This window comes from Budorcas taxicolor, chromosome 15, assembly GCF_023091745.1.
Source record: "Budorcas taxicolor isolate Tak-1 chromosome 15, Takin1.1, whole genome shotgun sequence".
NCBI lineage: Eukaryota > Metazoa > Chordata > Mammalia > Artiodactyla > Bovidae > Budorcas > Budorcas taxicolor.
The window spans coordinates 17,995,718-18,017,682 of record NC_068924.1 but is presented as its reverse complement, the minus strand read 5'-3'; the positions used below and the strand labels follow the sequence as shown (position 1 = coordinate 18,017,682).

The 21,965-nt window shown below is 36.6% G+C and overlaps 1 protein-coding gene across 1 annotated transcript in view; it reads right to left on the bottom strand.

The window, feature by feature from the left end:
* Window positions 1-21,965, bottom strand: part of DDX10 (DEAD-box helicase 10) — a 317,926-nt gene that overhangs the window by 125,349 nt on the left and 170,612 nt on the right. Inside the window, exons 14-15 of the mRNA XM_052652790.1 lie at window positions 19,482-19,601; window positions 12,931-13,092 (exon numbers count right to left, since the gene is read on the bottom strand). Coding sequence (XP_052508750.1) covers window positions 12,931-13,092; window positions 19,482-19,601 — 282 coding nt within the window. The remainder of the gene's footprint in view (window positions 1-12,930; window positions 13,093-19,481; window positions 19,602-21,965) is intronic.

The window sequence follows — 21,965 nt, the reverse complement described above, 5'->3', positions numbered from 1 at the left end:
AGTGTAAATCTCACTACACATTCATAACAATTCTTCTTAAGCCAACCGGATAAGGAACATTTACCTTTCAATAGATATTTATTAAGTGTCTATTGAAAGACTGGTGTCAGTTTTCATAATCATTAAAGATGTGCCAAATATGTAATCAAATCACAGTTCACTTATTAGCTGTACAGTTTTAGGCAACTTACTCTCATTTTCTCACCAAAACAAGGAGATAAAAGCACACATTTCATAAAATTGGTATAAGAATTACATAAAATAACATAAATGCCTATCACAATGTCTGACATATGACAGGTTCACAATGTTGGCTATTAAAATAAAAAGGAAGACATGTAGTAATGACTATTTCCCTTCTCGTCTAAGAGTAGAATTTATAAAAGATGTAAAACCCTCATCCTTGGGGTTCTTAGAAAAGTGGCAGTATTTTTCTCAAAAGAAAAACAACAGAAGATTATTCTTTTAAGCACCTTTTCTCATTGCTTTTAATTTCCCCATTAGTTTTCCAATGATCATAAAACAGGCAGAAAATGCAGTACTAACATTTTCAAAATAAGAATAACAGATATGTATAATAAAATTCAAAAGAACAAAATAAAGCTAAAGTTGAAAAAAAAATTGTTTTCAACAGAATGCCTCTTTTCCTCTTCAAAAAATAGTGGTAAAACAATATAAAGGCTAGTCTCAATCTAAAATAACAGCTAACAATATATAAATGTATTTCAAATACAATCAACTACCAGATCAATGTAAAAAGTAAGCAAACAGCAAATAATTTTTCCATGAAGTAATATGAAACTGCAATCATGATTCCCTCTTACATTAAACATTCACTAATGGGAGAATTAACAAGTTTTTTCAGTCTGGACAATCTATCATTGTCAGTATTCACACATGGCTTTCTGCAGATTCAAGAACCAAGTCTAATACACACTTGAGAGACAGACCTGAGGTTGCTCTGCTACTCACAGCATTGAGAAGGGCAGGAAATTGCTACGATCCACTCTATACACCCCATCTAGGTTTACAGACTCCTTTTTATTAAAAAGTTTCAAAGCGGGTTAGATCTAATTAATACAAAGAGGAGGAGAGCCCAGAGAACTTGCAGATTGAGTTTTCATTGCATCAGACCTCACAGCAGGAAAGATAAATTTTAAGTGAAACTAACAAAAATTCAAATTCAAATGGCAACTGTTCATGTGTCATACCCACTAAATAAATCTTGATGCTAAATTATTCTTTTCTGAGATTATTATTCTTTTTTACACTAGTTTTGGAGAAAATGGTTATTACTTTGACTTCCAAATAAAACATACAACTAAAAGGGCAGGGAAAACTTAAACAATGTGCAGTTATACACGGAAATACTCTAAAGATTATTTGCAAGTTCCAGGATCAAGGTCAGAAGAAAAGATGAAGAAATCAAAACAGATTTGTTCATCGTTAAAGAGCTTGGTAAGTGAGAGGAGCAGCAGTGCTCAGTCGCTTCTGTCGTGTCTCAGTCTTTACGACCCCATGGATCGCAGCCCACCAGGCTCCTCTGTCAATGGGATTTTCTGGACAAGAATACTGGAGCGGGTTGCCATGCTCTCCTCCAGAGGATCTTCCCGACTCAGGGATCGAACCCACATCTCCTGCATTGCACAGGATACCACTCTAATGGCAGAAAAGTGAGAAGGAACTAAAGAGTTTCTTTATGAGAGTGAAAAGGCTGGTTTAAAATTCAACATTCAAAAAAACGATCATGGCATCCGGCCCCATAACTTTATGGGAGATAGAAAAGGAAAAAATGGAAGCAGTGACAGACTTCATTTTCATGGGCTCCAAAAGCACTGTGCATGGTGACTGCAGCCATGAAATTCAAAGACGCTTGCTCCTTGGAAGAAAAGTTATGCCAAATCTAGACAACATATTAAAGAGCAGAGATGTCACTTTGCTGACAAAGGTCTGTATAGTCAAAGTTACAGGTTTCCCAATAGTCATGTATGGATGTTAAGAGTTGGACCATAAAGAAGACTGAGCACAGAAGAACTGATGTTTTCGAACTAAATGCTGGAAAAGACTTGAGAGTCCCCTGGACAGCAAGGAGAACAAACCAGTCAATCCTAAAGAAAATCAACCTTGAATATTCACTGGAAGCACTGTTGTTGAAGCTCCAATATTTTGGCCACCTGATGTTAATAGCCAACTCACTTGGAAAAAACACTGATGCTGGAAAAGACTGAGGGCAAGAGAAGGGGGCAACAGAGGATGAGATGGCTGGATGGCATCAATGACTCAATGGACATGATTTGAGCAAAACCGGAGACAGTGAAGGACAGAGAAGCCTGCGATGTTGCAGTTCATGGGGTCACAAAGAGTCAGACACAGTAACTGAACAACAACTAAAAAGGGATGAGTAGTTTTTAGCTTAACAACATGCTTTAGCCAAATGTTACATTTCCTTTTATTGTTAACAGTGGTCTGCTATTGTATGGGTTTCCCTGGAGGCTCAGATGGTAAAGAATCTGTCCGCAAAGCGGCAGACCTGGGTTCAATCCCTGGTTGAGAAGATCTCCTGGAGAAGGGAACAGCAACCCACTCCAGTATTCTTGCCTGGAGAATCCCATGGACAGAGGAGCCTGGCGGGCTATAGTCCATGGGATCACAAAGTGTCAGACACGACTGAGTGACTCACACACACATATTGCATGGGTAGGCTTCCCTGGTGGCTCAGTGGTAAAGAACCCGCCTGCCAACGTAGGAGACAAAGGTTTGATCCCTGGGTTAGGAAGATCCCCTGAAAGAGGAAATGGCAATCCACTCCAGTATTCTTGTCTGGGAAATCCCATGAAGAGAAGACCTGGCAGACTATAGTCCATTGGGCTGCAAAAGAGTTGGGTGCAACTTAGCAACTAAACAACAATAACTGTATGCGTCTTTCATTCTAACAGGATTTTCTTCCTGATAGCATTTCATGTATTGGGTTGGTCAATAGCCAATGTTTTTTTTTCCCGTAAGATGGCTCAAAAAGTAGCACTTAGTTGTCTTTAACTTCATTAGAAACAATTTTTTTAGACTGCATTGTGATAGCTGTCATATCAGCATGCATTAAAAAAAAATCACCAAAATTGGTGAATTTTTGTGTAGTCATTTTAATACTGAAGATGGAAGAAAGCAAGCAATATTTTCGGCATATGATTCTTCATCATTTTAAGAAAGGTGAAAATGTAACTGGAATGCAAAAAAAGATTTGTACAGTGTACAGAGAAGGTGCTATGACTGATCAAATGTGTCAAGAGTGGTTTATGAAGTTTTGTGCTACAGATATCTTGCTGGATAATATCCACGGTTGGGCAGACCACTTAAAGCTGATGCAATCAAATCAAAGCATTGAGAACACTCAGCATTATTATTACAAGGGAGATACCTGACATACTCAAAATATCCAAACTAAGTGCTGAAAATAATTTGTACCAGCTTGGTTATGTTAATCACTTTGATGTCTGGGTTTCACATAAGTGAAAAAAATCTTTTAGACTGTATTTCCACATGTGATTTCCTATTTAAATATAATGAAAAATTCCATTTTTAAAACAAATTGTGACAGCTGATGAGAAGTGGATACCGTACAATCATGTAGAATGAAAGAGGTCATGGGGCAAACGAAATGAACCACCACCAACCACATCAAAGGCCAGTCTTCATCTAAAGAAGGTGATGCTGTGTATATGGCGGGATTGGAAGGGAGTCCTCTATTATGAGCTCCTTCTGGAAAACCAAACAGTTAATTCCAACAAGTACTACCCCCAACTAGACCAATGAAAACAGCACTTGATGAAAAGTGTCTGGAATTAGTCAACACAAAATGCATAATCTTCCATCAGGATAATGCAAGACCACATGTTTCTTTGATGACCAGGCAAAAACTTATACAGCTTGCTTGGGAAGTTCTGATTCATTTACCATATTCATCACACTGCACCTTCAGACTGCCATTTATTTCGATCTGGACAAAATTCTAATGGAAAAAATTTCAATTCCCTTTAAGACTGTAAAGGCACATAGAACAGTTCTTTGCTCAAAAAGATAAAAAGTTTTGAGAAGACAGAATTATGAAGTCATGTGAAAAATGGTAGAAGGTAGTGGAACAAAATGGTGACTATATTGTTCAATAAAGTTCTTGGTAAAAATGAAAAATGTGTCCTTAAACCTCACTTAAGAAGAGAAAGAACTTTTTGGCCAACCCAATATATTATTTAATTTTTGCCTGTGTCCTGTGCAGAGAAACAGGTAATTAAACACACTTAACAGTCACACAAATTGCTACTGTAATTATTCAGTAACTGACCTTCTCCCAACACACTAGAGCATCAGGAAATGGCACTTCAAAGTTCCAAAGAATAACCTTGATATGGTCACATCAGAAAAGCTCTCTCTAAACAAGTAAACACAATCTCTCTTTTGGGGTTTTCCATCTAGTCACTATAATCATAGCAAGAAAAAGCATACTAACAAATTTCCACTGAACTGCAGTATTAATTCATCAAAGTCAATGAAGAATTTTTTTAAATTTCAAAATTTAAATTGGCTATCACAGATCAAATGAGCATGTGAGTAGAATAATTATTCCTTTTAAGATTTCTGCCACAAGTCTCAGGTGGATGAGGGATATGAAACATGTATAATATCATATATGAAATGAATCACCAGTCCAGGTTTGATGCATGATACTGGATGCTTGGGGCTGGTGCACTGAGACGACCCAGAGGGATGGTACGCGGAGAGAGGAGGGAAGGGGATTCAGGATGGAGAACACGTGTATACCTGTGGTGGATTCATGTTGACGTATGGCAAAACCAATGCAATACTGTAATTAACCTCCAATTAAAATAAATGAATTTATATTAAAAAAAATGAAATGAACATGACCAGGATATGAAACTAAAGTATAATAAAAAGAACAAACTTTCAATACTGGGTGACACAAAAAGGAAATTAGAAAACTTCTCTTTGTTATCTTAAAAAGCTATATTAGCACTCTACCTGAAAAGAGGCAAGAGTAAACATCTGTCTTTCAACAGAGAACAGAATGTAGAATTATGGCAATCCAAAATTTTGGAAATGAATATAGGAAAAAAACTATAAATTTTTCTTTTGCTAAGAGATGGAAAATAGTTCTTTTTTAAAAAAGATGAATATATGAATCATAGATGCTATAAATGACAAGACAAAAATAAAAGGTTGGATTGCAATGATTAGGGGGAAAATATAATTGTATTTTATTAGATTCAGTAACTGAAGTTCCTCAACCCCCTTACCCCAAACACTCATATTTATGTGGTTGCAATACTTTAAATCCTTCCTTTTCCTATTTCATATTTTAGGAGGTACCGAAAGGCATTTCATGCTAACAAAAAGAAGGCACAATTTTACCTTTAATTCTGCCATGCTACAAATGATAAGAAGGTCATGAAATTCAATCATAAAAATCAAATTCCCAGGAGACAAAAAAAAAAACATGAAAAATTACATTTCAAGGTACAAAATACTCCTTTATAGATATTACTACATGTCTTTTGGCTTCTCATAAACTATAGGTCCTCAGCTGCCAGAAAAGAAAGTACCATGAAGTATGAATTTCAATAGCAGCCAGGACTATATATTTAAACCACTTTCATTCCATGGTGCTTGGAAAGCTGTAGATTTGGAAACCCCTGTTTCTCAGGAGGTGGTGGAAGTGTATAGCCTATTTTAATGAATCTCAGGCAACTGAGTCAGTTATGTTAAGAATGGAGTTCCCAGCTGTCAAATAAAGGAGGAGGGGAGATCGATCCTCATTTCAGTATTACAGGAACTTCTTTTTTCAGAGAAGAAAAGTGGCTCAACAAAATTGAATAAAAAGAATTATTACAATAATCTTTGGCCTGAAGGTACCCCTTTCCCTCCAAGAATAAAACCCCAGGGATTCTAAATCCCTCCCGAGAACTAAGAACACAGCAAGGCTCTCTGATCTGTTACCTATTCTACAGAGTTTCATCCAAACAACATAAAAAATTGGTCTTCCACATTTAAATCTATAAAAACTACAATAAGGCTATGAAGACGGGGAGAAAAATAAATTTACACAGAAACACTGATTCACTAATCAATTCCTTCAAATATTTCCTGAGCTACTATGTTCCAGGCTCTGTTGTGAGCTCCGAGTACACAGGGATGGGAAAAACAAACACAGCCTAGCTTCCTGTAGCTTGAAGCCTCCACTGCTCATCTCTGTAGTCTATGAAACGATCTTCCATTAGCACCAAACTCTGCCCCAACTCCTCAACCTCTTCAGCTAAACTGACCATCAATCTATAACTACCCCACCTCACTACATGGTGGTGCCTTAAATATCCATAAAACAAAGAACTTGATAAAAATAGAGATAATAAGCAGATCAAAGACTTGCCACAAAGTTGATAAAACCTATAAAATCTTGAGTATTTATCTCATTTTGGATGCTGGCTATGAAAAAGGGCTCAAGTACCCAGATGATGAAGTGAATATCATGAAATGCTACAAGCTCATGAGAATAAGAAGAGAAACCTCCCAGGTAGACATCTCTAAATTAAAGACAAAGGTACGATAGTAATAGGCTGGTTCCTTTTTTATAATAAATCTGGTCATGATGGTGGTAAGAAGGGAACTGAAGGATATGGTTGTACAAGAAGAGAATCTCTGTTCCTCCTCTATAAAAAAGCTGTATTACTCATTAAGTCAGTTTGAGAATTAAGCACTGGATACATGTCCCCCCATGATGACATTTCTGATATGATGTTAGTATGTGGTCCTAAACTAAACTACTAACCACAATGCTTATTTTTTTCTAAATTTGTTTGAGACCAATGATCTTGGTCTGGAAATATGAACAATTTCTATCACTTATTCCTTCTTGAAAATCCTCCTCTCCTCTTATCATCCTCTACCTTCTGATTCATTGCCTCAGAGCTACTCTGTCATAAGAGAATGCCTACTGGTATGAAATAGGTAGCAGCTACATGGTTAAAAACAGTGTGTAGAGAAACAAAGACCTTGGTAAGAATCCCAAGGCTATTATTTGCAAGCTTTTATATGGTGAGAAATAGATTTAAGGGACTAGATCTGATAGATAGAGTGCCTGATGAACTACGGACAGAGGTTTGTGACACTAAAGGAGACAGGGATCAAGACCATCCCCATGGAAAAGACAGCAAAAAAGCAAAATGGCTGTCTGGGAGGCCTTACAAATAGCTGTGAAAAGAAGAGAAGAAAAAAGCAAAGGAGGAAAGGAAAGATATAAGCATCTGAATGCAGAGTTCCAAAGAATAGCAAGAAGAGATAAGAAAGCCTCCGTCAGCGATCAATGAAAAGAAATAGAGGAAAACAACAGAATGGGAAAGACTAGAGATTGCTTCAAGAAAATAAGAGATACCAAGGGAACATTTCATGCAAAGATGGGCTCAATAAAGGACAGAAACGGTATGGACCTAACAGAGCAGAAGATATTAAGAAGAGGTGGCAAGAATACACGGAAGAACTGTACAAAAAATATCTTCACAACCCAGATAATCACGATGGTGTGATCATTCACCTAGAGCCAGACATCCTGGAATATGAAGTCAAGTGGGCCTTAGGAAGCATCACTACAAACAAAGCTAGTGGAGGTGATGGAATTCCAGTTGAGCTATTTCAAATCCTTGAAGATGATGCTGTAAAAGTGCTGTACTCAATATGCCAGCAAATTTGGAAAACTCAGCAGTGGTCACAGGACTGGAAAAGGTCAGTTTTCAGTTTTCATTCCAATTCCAAAGAAAGGTAATGCCAAAGAATGCTCATTGCACATGAGTTTGGGTGAACTCTGGGAGTTGGTGATGGACAGGGAGGCCTGGCGTGCTACAATTCATGGGGTCACAAAGAGTTGGACACGACTGAGTGACTGAACTGAACTGAACTGATACGCTGTGGGGCCTCGGACAATTTACTTGACCCTTATAAGTTTTAGTTTTATCACTCATAAAATGAATCTCACCCACTTATAAGTTAATTGTTAGCATATAATTTAAAAATGCTTAGTGCCGGGCCCAGTTAACAAACTGCTACTTGCTACTGTCTTTAATGTTCTTGTTATTACTATTCCTACAATACCTGATTACTACCTTTCTCCTTCTTGATTACATAAATTTATGTTTAAGACACCTCGATTCCATGCCAACTCAATTCTGTGTAAAAAATAATAAACAAAATAGATTTTCTAAGAAGTCCCTTTAATTCTTAACTTTCTAAAGAGCCTCTGTGGTGGCTCAGATGGTAAAGAATCTGCCTGCAATGCAGGATACCTGGGTTCGATACCTGGGTTCGATCCCTGGGTCAGGAAGACTTCCTGGAGAAGGGAATGGCTACACACTCCAGTATTCTTGCCTAGAGAATTCTATGGACAGAGAAGCCTAGTAGGTAATAGTAATGTTCATGCTAGTAGTTAAGTAGAATCCAGAAAACTCTGCACCAGAATTACATTCTGACATATTATCTAAATACACAATCCAAAATGGATAAAGCACTCAGAGCAAATTTCAAAGAAATGAAAGAGAAGCTCATAATGAATCACTTCTCTCCACTCTCAGCTATTATAACAGATATTATCACACCAAACAGAAGCTATCTTTCAGAGGTAAAAATGATGACACACTACAGAGCAGATTTTCACTCCATTTAAGTAAAAAACCTTTCAGTGATATGATTCATGGCCCATCTTTCACAGTTCTAACTGAATTATCAGAAAACACATTGTTTCTGCGTGAAAGCAGTGCTTTTGTATTTACAACTTCATTTACTAATGGTTTTATATGTAAAAATAAATTTTGCTATAATTTTACTTCTGATAAACAGTTTCAAGAGGCAAAGAAAACAGCAACATGCCTAATTAAGTATAGCTACTTATAAACTGCCAGAAAAAGCAGAAGACCCAAATGGTCTCAGAAGAAAATGATGCTTAATGGCTAAAATGAAGACTCATAAAGAAAAATAAAGATGCTGACTGGGTGACCCAAAGGAGTTACACAAGGGCTCCAGAAGTCTCCAGAGTGAGTGGCCAAGTTCCAGCAAGGGGGCAGCTGAATTCCAGTCCCAGTGAGGCCATAAACTGTATCATCTTTATTTCTTCCTTTTTATTTACTTTTGGCTATAAATCTTTACAACAAAGATATTATTTGAGTCATAGTAGAAATAACAGTTTTCAGAATTTGGTAGATGAAAAAAGGAGTCAAGGACAGGTGTAATAACATGGAGGAATAACACATAGGAATAAATGAGCAGCTGAGACCCACATTACAAAAACGGAGTACATTTTCAAAGCTATCATGTGAGGCTGTTAATTTTAAACAGTAGGAAAAAACAATTACTTTCAAACAGGATCATTAAGACTAAATTCACTTACTATATTAACTATCTTATCCTTCTAAACCAAAATTAGATTCCTGAAATATTTTAAACATGCTGAAAGATTTTTAATCTCATAAAAGCTAAAATTGACACATTTTTCAAAATATTATATGTGTCATAATATGTATCAAATACAGAATTATGTTATAGATTTAATGGAGTTTTATTTTCATTTTATTCTTACATCTTACCTATACACACAGAGACAGGGGATCTCTCTAATTACTTGTTATTAACTCCTATTATCTTTCCCTGAATTTTCAGAATACAAAAGTGCAATCCAAAATGGTGACTGGTGATCCAAATGGACTAGGTAATGCTAGGACTTCAAAGCAAGTATTTCAACTTGTTATACCACAACACTCTCTCCACCAAACATTATGCCAAATGTTAAAACCTAACATTAAAAAAAATAATACATATGCATTGTAGGTAGAAATCCAGTCTGGTACATAATTGATTTGAGCACCTGTATTATATCTTATGGGCTTCCCTGGTAGCTCAGCTGATAAAGAATCCACCTGTAATGCAGGACACCTGGGTTCGATTCCTGAGTTGGGGATATCCCCTGGAGAAGTGACTACCCACTCCAGTATTCTTGCCTAGAGAATCCCCATGGACAGAGGAGCCTGGTGGGCTACAGTCCATAGGGTCGCAAAGAGTTGGACATGACTGAGCAACTAAGCACACTGTATCTTATGTATGCTATTATAATAAACAAACTAAGTGTTCAAAAACATGAAATTTCACTAATTTAATATACAAATACTTAAATTTGTTTAAATAATAATTTTACTGATGAAAATACCAAGAAACGAATCATATGTGTGCCAGGTCGCATTCCCATTAAGCTGAATAAAGGGAAGATTACTTTGGTTTCTTCTTTGTGCTCTTTTTAGGTTGCATAATATTTTCAGTCTCCAATACAGAAAGTATGCCATGGGCCACTCTGTGCAGAATATACCTATTTTATATAAAACAACAAACTTTGCTTTAAACAACAAACTTCTTTTAAAAAGATCTTATATCTCTTTCAGTTACAGAGAACTGGTTCAAAAGCAGTAGCATGTAAAGTTCTTGTGATTTCTCTCCCAACTGTATCAGCCTCAAACTGCTCTCTTCAACCTTGTTGTGAGACAGTCACAGTGATAGTTTTAAAGTCATATGGTATGTTTTAACAATGGTGCAAAGAAAATAAATTATGTAAAGCCTCAAAAATAAGTGCAAATGAAAAAGTACAGAACAATCTACAGGACTGCAGAATACTGAAGTATGAATGTAACAAAGGGAGAAAATAAGAATATGCATTTCTATTTACTAGTCTTTGCATAAACTATATGAATACATTAATAATTAATAAAAATTTACCTCTGAGGTGGAGGCAAGAATAAAAATGACAGGTATGGGCAGAAGCAAGACTTCTCAACATTAAATTTATCATCTTGACTTTGGAAAACATGAGGCTATAATTCATTTCAAAAATTTTAATGTAAAAAAAATTGGAGCACAGAAAATTTCTATGCAGTGACTGAATGTTCAAAGTTAGCTATGATTTAATTATAAACTTCCTGAGAATAGAACCCACATATTTTATTTGTTTATTTTTATTAATATTTATTTATTTGGCGGCTCTCGATCTTAGCTGCAGCACTTGGGACTTTTGATCTTCACTGTAGCATGCAGGTTCTTTAGCTGCAACATGTGGGATCTAGTTCCCTGACCAAGGGTCAAGTCCAGGCCCCTGCATAGAGAATGTGGAGTCTTAGCCACTCAACCACCAGGGAAGTCCCAACATCAAGTATATTATATATTTCATCTTCACAGTTTAAGGCAGAGCCTAGCACACAAACACTGTGTAATAAATATACAATAGTAACTTGAAATTAAGTTCCTAAATATTTCAGAAACAATACTCCACAACCCAGATACAGTAATAACTTCTGCACATTGGGAAGAGGGGTGAATGGGAAAATAAGAAAAAGGGAAGAAGCAAATGGGGGTGGGGGAGCCTTTACTTGATGTAAATTCTGCATGTTTCTTTTTACTGCTGACTACAACTTAAAAAAAAAGGTAAAATGTTCTTATGCTAGATAGACACTTTAAGAAGACTATAAGCAGAAACATGACAAGCTGCTTGACACTCAGCATTACTAACAATTTTAGCAACAAATTATTAACATCTAATTTCTATTTAAAGTACTGTGCTAAAAGCAGCAATGATGGAAATGCTTAGTTATACCTTCAAACTACAACCTGTATATTTTAGGTTCATTTGTTCTCCATATTTATGGAATGTTTTTCCTCGCCATTCATTTTCATCCCTGAAAGCTATCTTCAAGAACTAATTTCTTATTCATTAACTGCTACTGTGAAGCTATATCAAACCTTAAAGAAATAAGAATTGCTGTACTATTAAAAACGATTTATTGGATCATTAAATAATAACAAGGTCAAATAGGAGTCAAAACCTATGGTTCTGACCACAGGATATAGTTAATAATATGGTTAATAATGACCATATGGTTATTATTATGGTTAATAATGACCACATCTAACGACTTGAAAATTTTTGATACAGAACTTAATATTATAGCAGTGATTCTTGCATATGATACTGTGTTACCCTGAGACCATTCATTGTCTCAAGGGCATACTACAGAAACTTCTTTAAAAGGGTAAATCTGTTTTAGTTTATTAATTGACTCATTTATCTAGTGGAAGGTCTACTTTTAAGTAGTGCAAAAGGACAGTAATATCACGAGAGGCCAGAATGGAGTAACCCTTTCTGTTTTATGGATAATAGTTTAAGGCCAAGTTTAAGGCCAATAGGGCATATGCCTATATAGAAGCACTCTTTCTCACAAAGTTTCCTTATTTTTTTCTTAATTTAGTAAATTTAAATTATATCTATTGCCAAGTAATCGCTGATGGAAAGATTTAAGTTCAAACTGGAAACAATACTAACGTTGCGCAAATAGGTGAAACATGAAACACACTGTGCTTCATCCACACCATGTAACACTACTCAGTGACAGAAAGGCAGGGGTCAAACACACAACTAGGCGAAGCTACAGATTCATGATGGGCGACAAACCTCAATCCTAAAAGGCTATACACTACATAGTTCCATTTATACATACTCTTGAAATGACAAAGTTATAGAAATGGAGCTCCTGATACAACTTTTAACAAGTGTACAACTACAATTATCTCCAAATTAGAACTTTATTAAAAAAAAAAAATCACTGTAATTTGAGTCACCTCAACCAAAGGCAGATTTAGGTGACATTCTCAGAAACCAGTTAGTATACAAAGACTTCACCAGGAGAAGGAAAAAGGACTAAATAAAATAACAAAATAGCCACAGAAAAATAAGTGCTAAAGAAAATAGTAAAGGAACTTGGTTATTAAAGAATATCTAATGAACACTTAAATACAGTTAGGACATATTAAATTTCATTCAGTATTCATTCAAAATAGAAAGCTTACCCGATGCTTTGCCTTAATTTTCTTCCTATATTCTTCTTTGTCAAATTTGTCCTCTTCTTGAAGCCTTTCCTTTGCTTTATCTAGGTTGATACCACCAGCATCATCCTCTTCCTCAGTATCCTTGGAAACAGATTTCTGCACTTGTGGCCACTGCTGAACCAACTGCAGAGAGGAAAAAGGTGAGTATGAGGCAGGAGACAAGGAACATCAATAGAATGCCACCTACATTTGCAGAATGATTTTGAAATGGTGCACATACATACTTTCTACCTTACACCTTACTTCTGAAACTTTCAAACAAGCTTTATAATAAAAGTGAGCAAGTCACAGAAAAGTCAGGATAAAGTAATGCTGCCATAACTCAGTTAAGAGCAGGATTAAAAGAAATCTTCATTAAATCATTTGGACAGTAAGGTAGTTGCTTCAGCATCATTTCAGCATCTGTAGTATGCAACACTCCACCAACTCAACTCCAGAAGATCTACACAGGGCAATAGTCAGGCTGAGCAGAGTGCCGCCTTGCCACCGCCATGGCACATCAGTGAACCTCCTCTAACACCTCTCAGCATACTGGGCTGTTTTATTTCTCTGTTTTCCTTACTAGCATTAACCTCCTTGAGGGTAGTCATATGTCTTATTCATGTATCCTGAGAACCTAACACATTATCTGGCATACATTACGTGCTCAAAATTGATGAAACAATTTTCATCAGCTGGTATCAGCTGGTATCAGCAGTATCAGCTGGTACCACACATAAAAACTGAAATAACTAAGCGTAAAGGAAAAAGTTAGTCTGGATTTCATAAGCCTGCTCAGATCTACACAATTTTATACAAACATTTTATGGTTAGGAACAAGGTGATAAAGAAGTCAGAGCACTGATCTGAGAGTCAGGAGACGTGGCTTAATGCCTTGGCTTTTTCACTAGCCCAGTGCGTAACCCTGAATGAATTACTTAATTTCCATACATCTGTATCATTGCTTGAAAAACAAGGTTTGTTTGACTTAATCATGTTCCAGGCCTAACAGAGTAAAATTCTAGACAATTTAGACAAAAGCATTTCTCTTATTTTACCCTGTAACTGCTTGCCAGGAGGATTTAAGTAACTGCTAGTTTCTGAAAGACTGCTAATTAAACAGCAGGAAAATGAAGGCTGTAGGCACACACATCACAGGTGTTAATGCCTCCTCTCACTCTTGCCATCAACTCATCCTTCAAGATGAGACTACCATAGAGTCACAGCTTGAAGCAAGGGTCACAAATGCATGAGCGGCACAGCAGCAGTCACAGAAGAAGCAGTGAGAGAGATGAGTGGTGCCAGTTAAGAACACCATCCACTGCTCTGACTTCTTTATCAGAGTGGAAAAAATTCATCCCTCTGTAAGTGGAACCCTTCCTTTCTTGTTTACTCAGTCATGTGCAGCTCTCTGCAACACCATGGACTGTAGCCCGCCAGGATCCTGTGTCCATGAGATTTCCAAGGCAAGAATACTGGAGTGGGTTGCCATTTCCTCCTCCAGGGGATCGTCCTAACCCAGGGATCGAACCCAAATCTCCTGTGTCTCCTGAATTGCAGGCAGATTCTTTACCACTGAGCCATCAGCGAAGCCAATGGGTGGAACAAATAGTAGCATTTCTTTCAGGGTTTTAGATCAGAAGTTTCACTATGGCTTATAGTCATATAGTGCTCCTGTTGGCAATACATTTACAATGAAATATTTTACAGTTAAGGATTTACACTCAACCTGAAGTTAATGGGTATAATCTCTGCAGGTAAATTAGTAGCACAGTAAGGAACCTCAATACCCTAAAAGCACTAATCCTCTCTTACGTGAGCATATGATACAATACTAAAACTATTTCCTGATTTAGTATTTCTCAAGTGCTGACCTCTTTTCTGGATCACAGAGATTCATATATTTCAATTTTATAGGCTTCCTTTGCAACTTCAACAACAACTTCAAAATTTTAATTGCAATCAACTTTGTTAGTTTTCATATGATTTATACACCATTTCACTCCACATTACCAGTGCAAATTTGGCCTTCTAAATCAAAACCTCATCCCCAAAGTAACATCCAAATCTTTGCTAAATTCAGAATTAAAAGTAAACACATGCCACTGCATATGGATTGTGCAGGCAGCAATTATATTAATAATGATAATATATTTGATGTGACATGTGATACATTATAGTTAGAATAAAAAGCTCTGTTGTTTTACCAGGGTATAACACTTCTTCTAAGAGCCTACTATTTGTTAGGCACTGTTCTAAGTGCAGAGGACAGAGTAGTAAGCAGAGCCAACAAATACCTTCCCTCGTGTAACTTTTTTCATCTCAGTGGAATAGAAACACCTTCTCTCATTCCACTGGAGAGTAAGTGATTTTCACGACCAATCTGTGAGGTAACCCCTTCCCTACTCTATGGGATGTATTTACACTAAGACCAGGTAATTAAGAAAGGTAAACCAGACACCTATACATTTAAGGTTATTTTAAAGCAGAGAATTTTTCCCACAGCAGGCCAGTAAGTAAAAACATGCCAATATAGCATCTGAAATTGAGGAATCGCAGAGCAGAGGCTTTCTATAGTCGAGCAAAAGAAGCTGTGGTGAGTAGTTGTGTTATTATCCTTCTGCATGTTCCCACAGAGTATGTTGAGAGATGGACCCTATGACAAGAAAATCTTATCTATAAAAACAGGATCTGGGAAATTCAGAACAAACCCTGAAACAACCCAATCAAAAAATGGGCAGAAGACCTAAACAGAAACATCTTCAAAGAAGACATACAGGTGGACAACAAACACATGAGAAGATGCTCAACATCACTAATTATTAGAGAAATGCAAATCAAAACTTTGAGTATCACTTCACACCAGTCAGAATGGCCATCATCAAAAAATCTACAAACATTACTCTCAGTGGTAAAAAACAAAGCATTCCCTCTAAGATCAGGAACAAGACAAGGGAGTGCACTCTCTTTACTACTATTCAACACAGTTTTAAAAGTCCTGGGTACAGCATTAGAGAAGAGAAAGATATGAATCCAAATCCGAAAAGAAGTAGAATTCTCACTTTTTGCAGATTACATGATACTATACATAGAAAACCCAGAAGAAACTATCAGAAAATTACAACAGCTAATCAGTGAATTCAGCAAAGTTGCAGGATATAAGGTCAGTACACAGAAATCATTTACATTCCCATATGCTAACAACGAAAAATCAGAAAGAGAAATTAAGAAATCAATCCCATTCACCATTGCAACAAAAAGAATAAAATATCTAGGAATAAACCTATCTAAGGAGACAAAATAACTGTATATGGAAAATTATAAGAGATTAATGAAAGAAATCAAATATGACATAAACAGATGGCAAGATATTCCATGTTCCTGGGTAGGAAGAATCAATACTGTGAAAATGACTATACTACCAAATGCAATCTACAGATTCAATGTGATCCCTATCAAATTACCAATGGTATTTTTCAGAGAACTAGAACAAAAAATTTCACAATTCATATGGAACACAAAAGACCCCAAATAGCAAAAGCAGTCTTGAGAAAGAAGAATGGAGCAGGAGGAATCAGTCTTCCTGACTTCAGACTATACTACAAAGCCACAGCCATCAAGACAGTATGGTACTGGCACAAAAACAGAAATATAGATCAATGGAACAAGATGGAGAGCCCAGAGACAAATGGACGCACCTATGGGTAGCTTTTTTTGTTTTTGTTTTTGTTTTTGACAAAAAGAGGTAAGAATATACAATTGGGCAAAGATAGCCTCTTCAATAAGTGGTGCTGGGAAATAAGCTATGTGTAAAAGAATGAAATCAGAACACTTCCTAATGTCATACATAAAGATAAACTTGAAATGGATTAAAGACCTAAATGTAAGACTAGAAACTATAAAACTCTTAGAGGAAAACAGATAGCACACTTGATGACATAAATTAAAGCAAGATCCCCTATGAGTAATGGAAATTACCACCTCCTAGAGTAATGGAAATAAAAACAAAAATAAACAAATGGGACCTAATTAAACTTAAAAGCTTTTGCATAGTAAAGGAAACTATAAGCAAAGCGAAAAGATAACCATCAGAATGGGAGAAAATAATAGTAAAGGAAACAATTGACAAAGGATTAATTTCTAAAATATACAAGCAGCTCATGCAAATTAATATCAGAAAAACAAACAACCCACTCAAAAAGTGGGAAAAGGACCTAAACAGACATTTCTCCAAAGAAGACATACAGATGGCTAACAAACACTTGAAAAGATACTCAACAGTGCTCATTATTAGAGAAATGCAAATCAAAACTACAATGAGATAACCACCTCACACCAGTTAGAATGGCCATCATTAGAGAGTTTACAAACAATAAATGCTAGAGAGGCTGTGGAGAAAAGGGAACCCTCTTGCATAGCTGGTGGGAATGTAAACTGATACAGCCACTATGGAAAATGGTATGACAATTCCTTAAAAAAACTAGGAATAAAACCACCATATGACCCAGCAATTCCACTACTAGGCATATATCCTGAGGAAACCAAAACTGAAAAGGACACATGTAGCCCAATGTTCACTGCAGCACTATTTACAATTGCTAGAACACTGAAGCAACCTAGATGTCCATCAACAGATGAATGGATAAAGCTGTGCTACATATATACAATGGAATACTACTCAGCCATAAAAAGGAACACATTTGAGTCAGTCCTAATGAGACAGACAAACCTAGAGCCTATTATACGGAGTGTGGAATCTAGAAAGATGGTACAGATGAATTTATTTGCAGGGCAGCAATGGAGAAACAGACATAAAGAACAGACTTATGGACACAGGAGGAGGGAAGGAAAGAGAGGGTGAGATGTATGGAGAGAATAACATGGAAATTCACAATACCATATGTAAAACAGATAGCCAGTGGGAGTTTGTCATATGACTCAGGGACCTCAAACAGGGGCTCTGTAACAAAATCTAGAAGAGTGTGACAGGGAGGGAGATGGCAGGGAGGTTCAGGAGGGAAAGACATGGGTGTACCTATGGCTGATTCTTGTTGATGTCTGACAGAAAACAATAAAATTCTGTAAAGCAATTATCCTTCAACTAAAAAATAAATAATTTTTTAAAAAATACACCAAAAAAATCTACGAACAATAAATGCTGGCTTGGGGTGGAGAAAAAATAATCCTCCTATGCTGTTGGTAGAATGCAAACAGTAACAGCCACTAGAGAGAACAGTGCAGAGGCTCCTAAAAAAACTAAAACTAGAACTACCATATGACTCAGCAATCCCATTCCTGGGCATATACGCAGAGAAAAGTCATCATTCAGAAAGAAACATGCACCCCATTGTTACTGCAGCACTATTTCCAATAGTCAGGACATGGAAGCAACCTAAACATCCGTCATAAAGAAAATGTGGTCTACACATACAATGGAATATTACTTAGCCATAAAAAGGAACAAAATTGTGCTTTTTGCAGAGATGTGGATGGACCCAGAGACTATCATACAGACTGAAGTAAGAGAGAAAGAGAAAAATAAGTATTCTTTTTTAAAATAAATTTATTTAATTTTATTTTTAATAGGATAATTACTTTACAATATTTTGATAGTTTCTGCCAGACATTGATATGAATTTCCCATAAGTATACATATGTCTGTCCCCTTCCTTCTGAACCATGGTTCAAATATTATTTATTAACACATATATGTGGAATATATACGGTATATATGAACCATATAGAAAAATGGTATAGATGAACTTATTTCTGAAACAGAAAGACAGAGAACAAACATATGGACACCAATGGAGTGAGGGACTGGGATGGACTGGGAGATTGGGATTGGTATATATGTACTGGTGCATGGTGGCACTCAGTCGCTTAGTCGTGTTCGACTTTTGACTCTGCGAACCCACGGTCTGTAGCCTGCCAGGCTCCACTGTCCATGGGACTTTGCAGGCAAGAATACTGGAGTGGGTTGTCATTTCCTCCTCCAGGGGATCTTCCCAACCCAGAGATTAAATCTGGATCTCCTGCAATGGCAGGTGGATTCTTTACCACTGAGCCACCTAAGAAGCACCATATATACACTACTATGTATAAAACAGATAACTAAAGAGAACTGATTGTACAGCACAGGGAACTCTGCTCAATGCTCTGTGATGACCTAAGTGGGAAGGAAATCCCAGGAAGAGAGTACACACACACACACACACACATATGGCTGATTCACTTTGCGATACAACAGAAACTAACACACACAGCATTTTAAAGCAACTATACTCTGATTTAAAAAAAAGAAAACAAACTCTGTTGTTAATCATTAAGAAGTAGCCCAGCTTACTGTCACAAAGGCATTCTTGCCTACATATGTAGAGCTGACCAAATACCTACAGAAACAATGAAAGGAGTTGTCTGAGAGGTCTTGAGAAACACTCATTTTTCTTATTAAAAATGGCATGTCAGCAGCAGAATCAAACTTTCTAATACTTGGAAAGTACCACAGAAATTAAGCATTTATAGAATCTTACCTCTCCTTCATCGGTAAATGTTATTTTCTTATTTACTTTAAAATTTCTCTTCATTACTTTTTTTGCTTCTGCAATCTTGGTCACTTTTTTCTTCACACTGGATTTAGAAGGTTCTTTCTTCTGTGTCAGAATATACCAAAAAAAAAAAAACAAACAAACATAGATGATTAGTTAAATGAGTGTCTTATATTAACAATTTAACACTGGCAATACACTTTCCAAACTTGAATGTGTTCATTGCTCACTGGCTAAAGAGAAGCACCAAAGTTGCTCTCCAGAAATAAAATTATCAGTGCTAAAGGAGTTTAAATTTCAATATGAGTATTAGACATAAATAATCTTAAATTTCTACTGTTAATAAACTGTTTTACTAAACTTCTGTTACTAAACTGTGCTATCGGAGAAGGCAATGGCACCCCACTCCAGTACTCTTGCCTGGAAAATCCCATGGACGGAGGAGCCTGGTAGGCCGCAGTCCATGGGGTCACTAAGAGTTGGACACGACTGAATAACTTCACTTTCACTTTTCACTTTCATGCATTGGAGAAGGAAATGGCAACCCACTCCAGTGTTCTTCCCTGGAGAATCCCAGGGATGAGGGAGCCTGGTGGGCTGCCGTCTATGGGGTCGCACAGAGTCGGACACGACCGAAGCGACTTAGCAGCAGCAGCAGCAGCAGCAGAAACTGTGCTATACTGATAATGCTGCAGCATTAGAAACTACATGATAATGTTATAAACAGACATATAAGGGAAAGCAAGCTTTCAGCTGAAAACAACACACTTGAAAAATAGCTATAACTTCCAGGAAAAAAACGTAAAATTTTTAGACTAGAAAAATGTTTCCCTGGAAAGCAAAATGACTCTAATACATTGTTTTTTACTTCCTCCCATTACAGTAATTCACTATATGAATACTGGGAAACATCCTATGACAGGGAATTTGTGTTCAAAGGTGAAATGGTCTTAATGCACAAAGGTGAAATGTGTTCAAAGGTAAAAAGTCTTACTTCTTACTTTTACTTCTTGAGTAAGAAGTAAGACTTTGTGAACAGAAATTCTGTCAACCAAAACAAATTGCTCCCTTTAGTGCCATGTGAATACGGAGCACTAATAAGACTTTCTTCCACCCAGTCATTACTCCCACTCCCCCTTTACCCTGCAAACACTTATCAAAGAACATGAACAACACAACCACCAGGTTGGAGATCATGTTCCGAACTCCTACTAGGTCTTCTTAGTTTTATCACTAGGCTGATTCTTAACAATCCTGGGTTGCCAGATACTTTGTGATCAACCTTCAACTTATGATAGAGAGAATGTCTATCAAAAAGTGCAAAGCTGAGGGGATCATTATAACGTAAAAATAATTAAACAGGAGTAAGCTTTAACTGCTTAAATAAAAGGACAAAAAAATAATGAGAAACAGGAGCAAACTTGCTGGACGTGATGAGACTGTTCTACCACTTAATAGGAGTTTGTGTGTACACCTGTCAAAATTCATCAAATGTTACACTTAAAATTGGTGTGTTTCATTGTATATAAATTTCTACCACAAAAAAGAATCCTGTAAACTGCACTTTAGTTAATGCCAGGCAAGCTGAAGTATATGGAAAAAAGTACAATGATATTGGCAACTTACTAAAAAATGCATTAAATGAAAAAATGATGATGAATGGATTGACAGAAAACTACATGAGAAAGGAAATACGATAAAAGATAATTGCAGAATATGAGTGATGGGTATTTGGTATCAAAGTACACGTTTTCAACCTTTCCGTATGTTTGAAATTTTTTGTAATAAAACACAAAAGGCCAGTCAAAGAACAAGATAAATGGTCAAAAAGCAAAGATAACAAAAACTGTCAGAATAAAATAATAGAAAAATTAATCCTTCAGAGTGAAACCTCAGAGTGATGTGGGTCTATATCAAGAGATTTAGGGAAATCCATGATATCTCTAAAATTAAATGACAAAACTTGGGGGTGTTACATCTTTGCAATTTTATGTTAATCATGGTTTCTAAAAAGGATCTGTGTTCTCCCCCTCCTGCCCACACACACTAAAAGGTTAAACTGTTCGTTTGTTTTAGGGAAGTCACTGAAAGAAGGAACAGAAATGTCAGCACGGGTGAGGAGACAAACATGCATTTTCCTAAAAGGCTGTGGTGTAGGTCTGATACTCTAGAATTAATCCTCACTCATTCAAATATGCATTGTTATCAACATGGAGGATATCATAGTACACAGTACCCCAGCAGTGAAAGAGACAGATGCATTCTCAACCCTCAAGGAACCTAACTTAATCAATGGGGGAAAAAATTTAAATTATTTAATCACAGATGTATCGAGTGCTCAGACAAAACATAGAGGATGAATTCTTTAATAGGGTGCCTGCCCTAGCTAGTCTAGAGTAAGGAGAGGAAGTCAAAGAAACCTTCCTTTTGAGGAACACATGCTTGTACAGAGTAACAAACATCACTGCA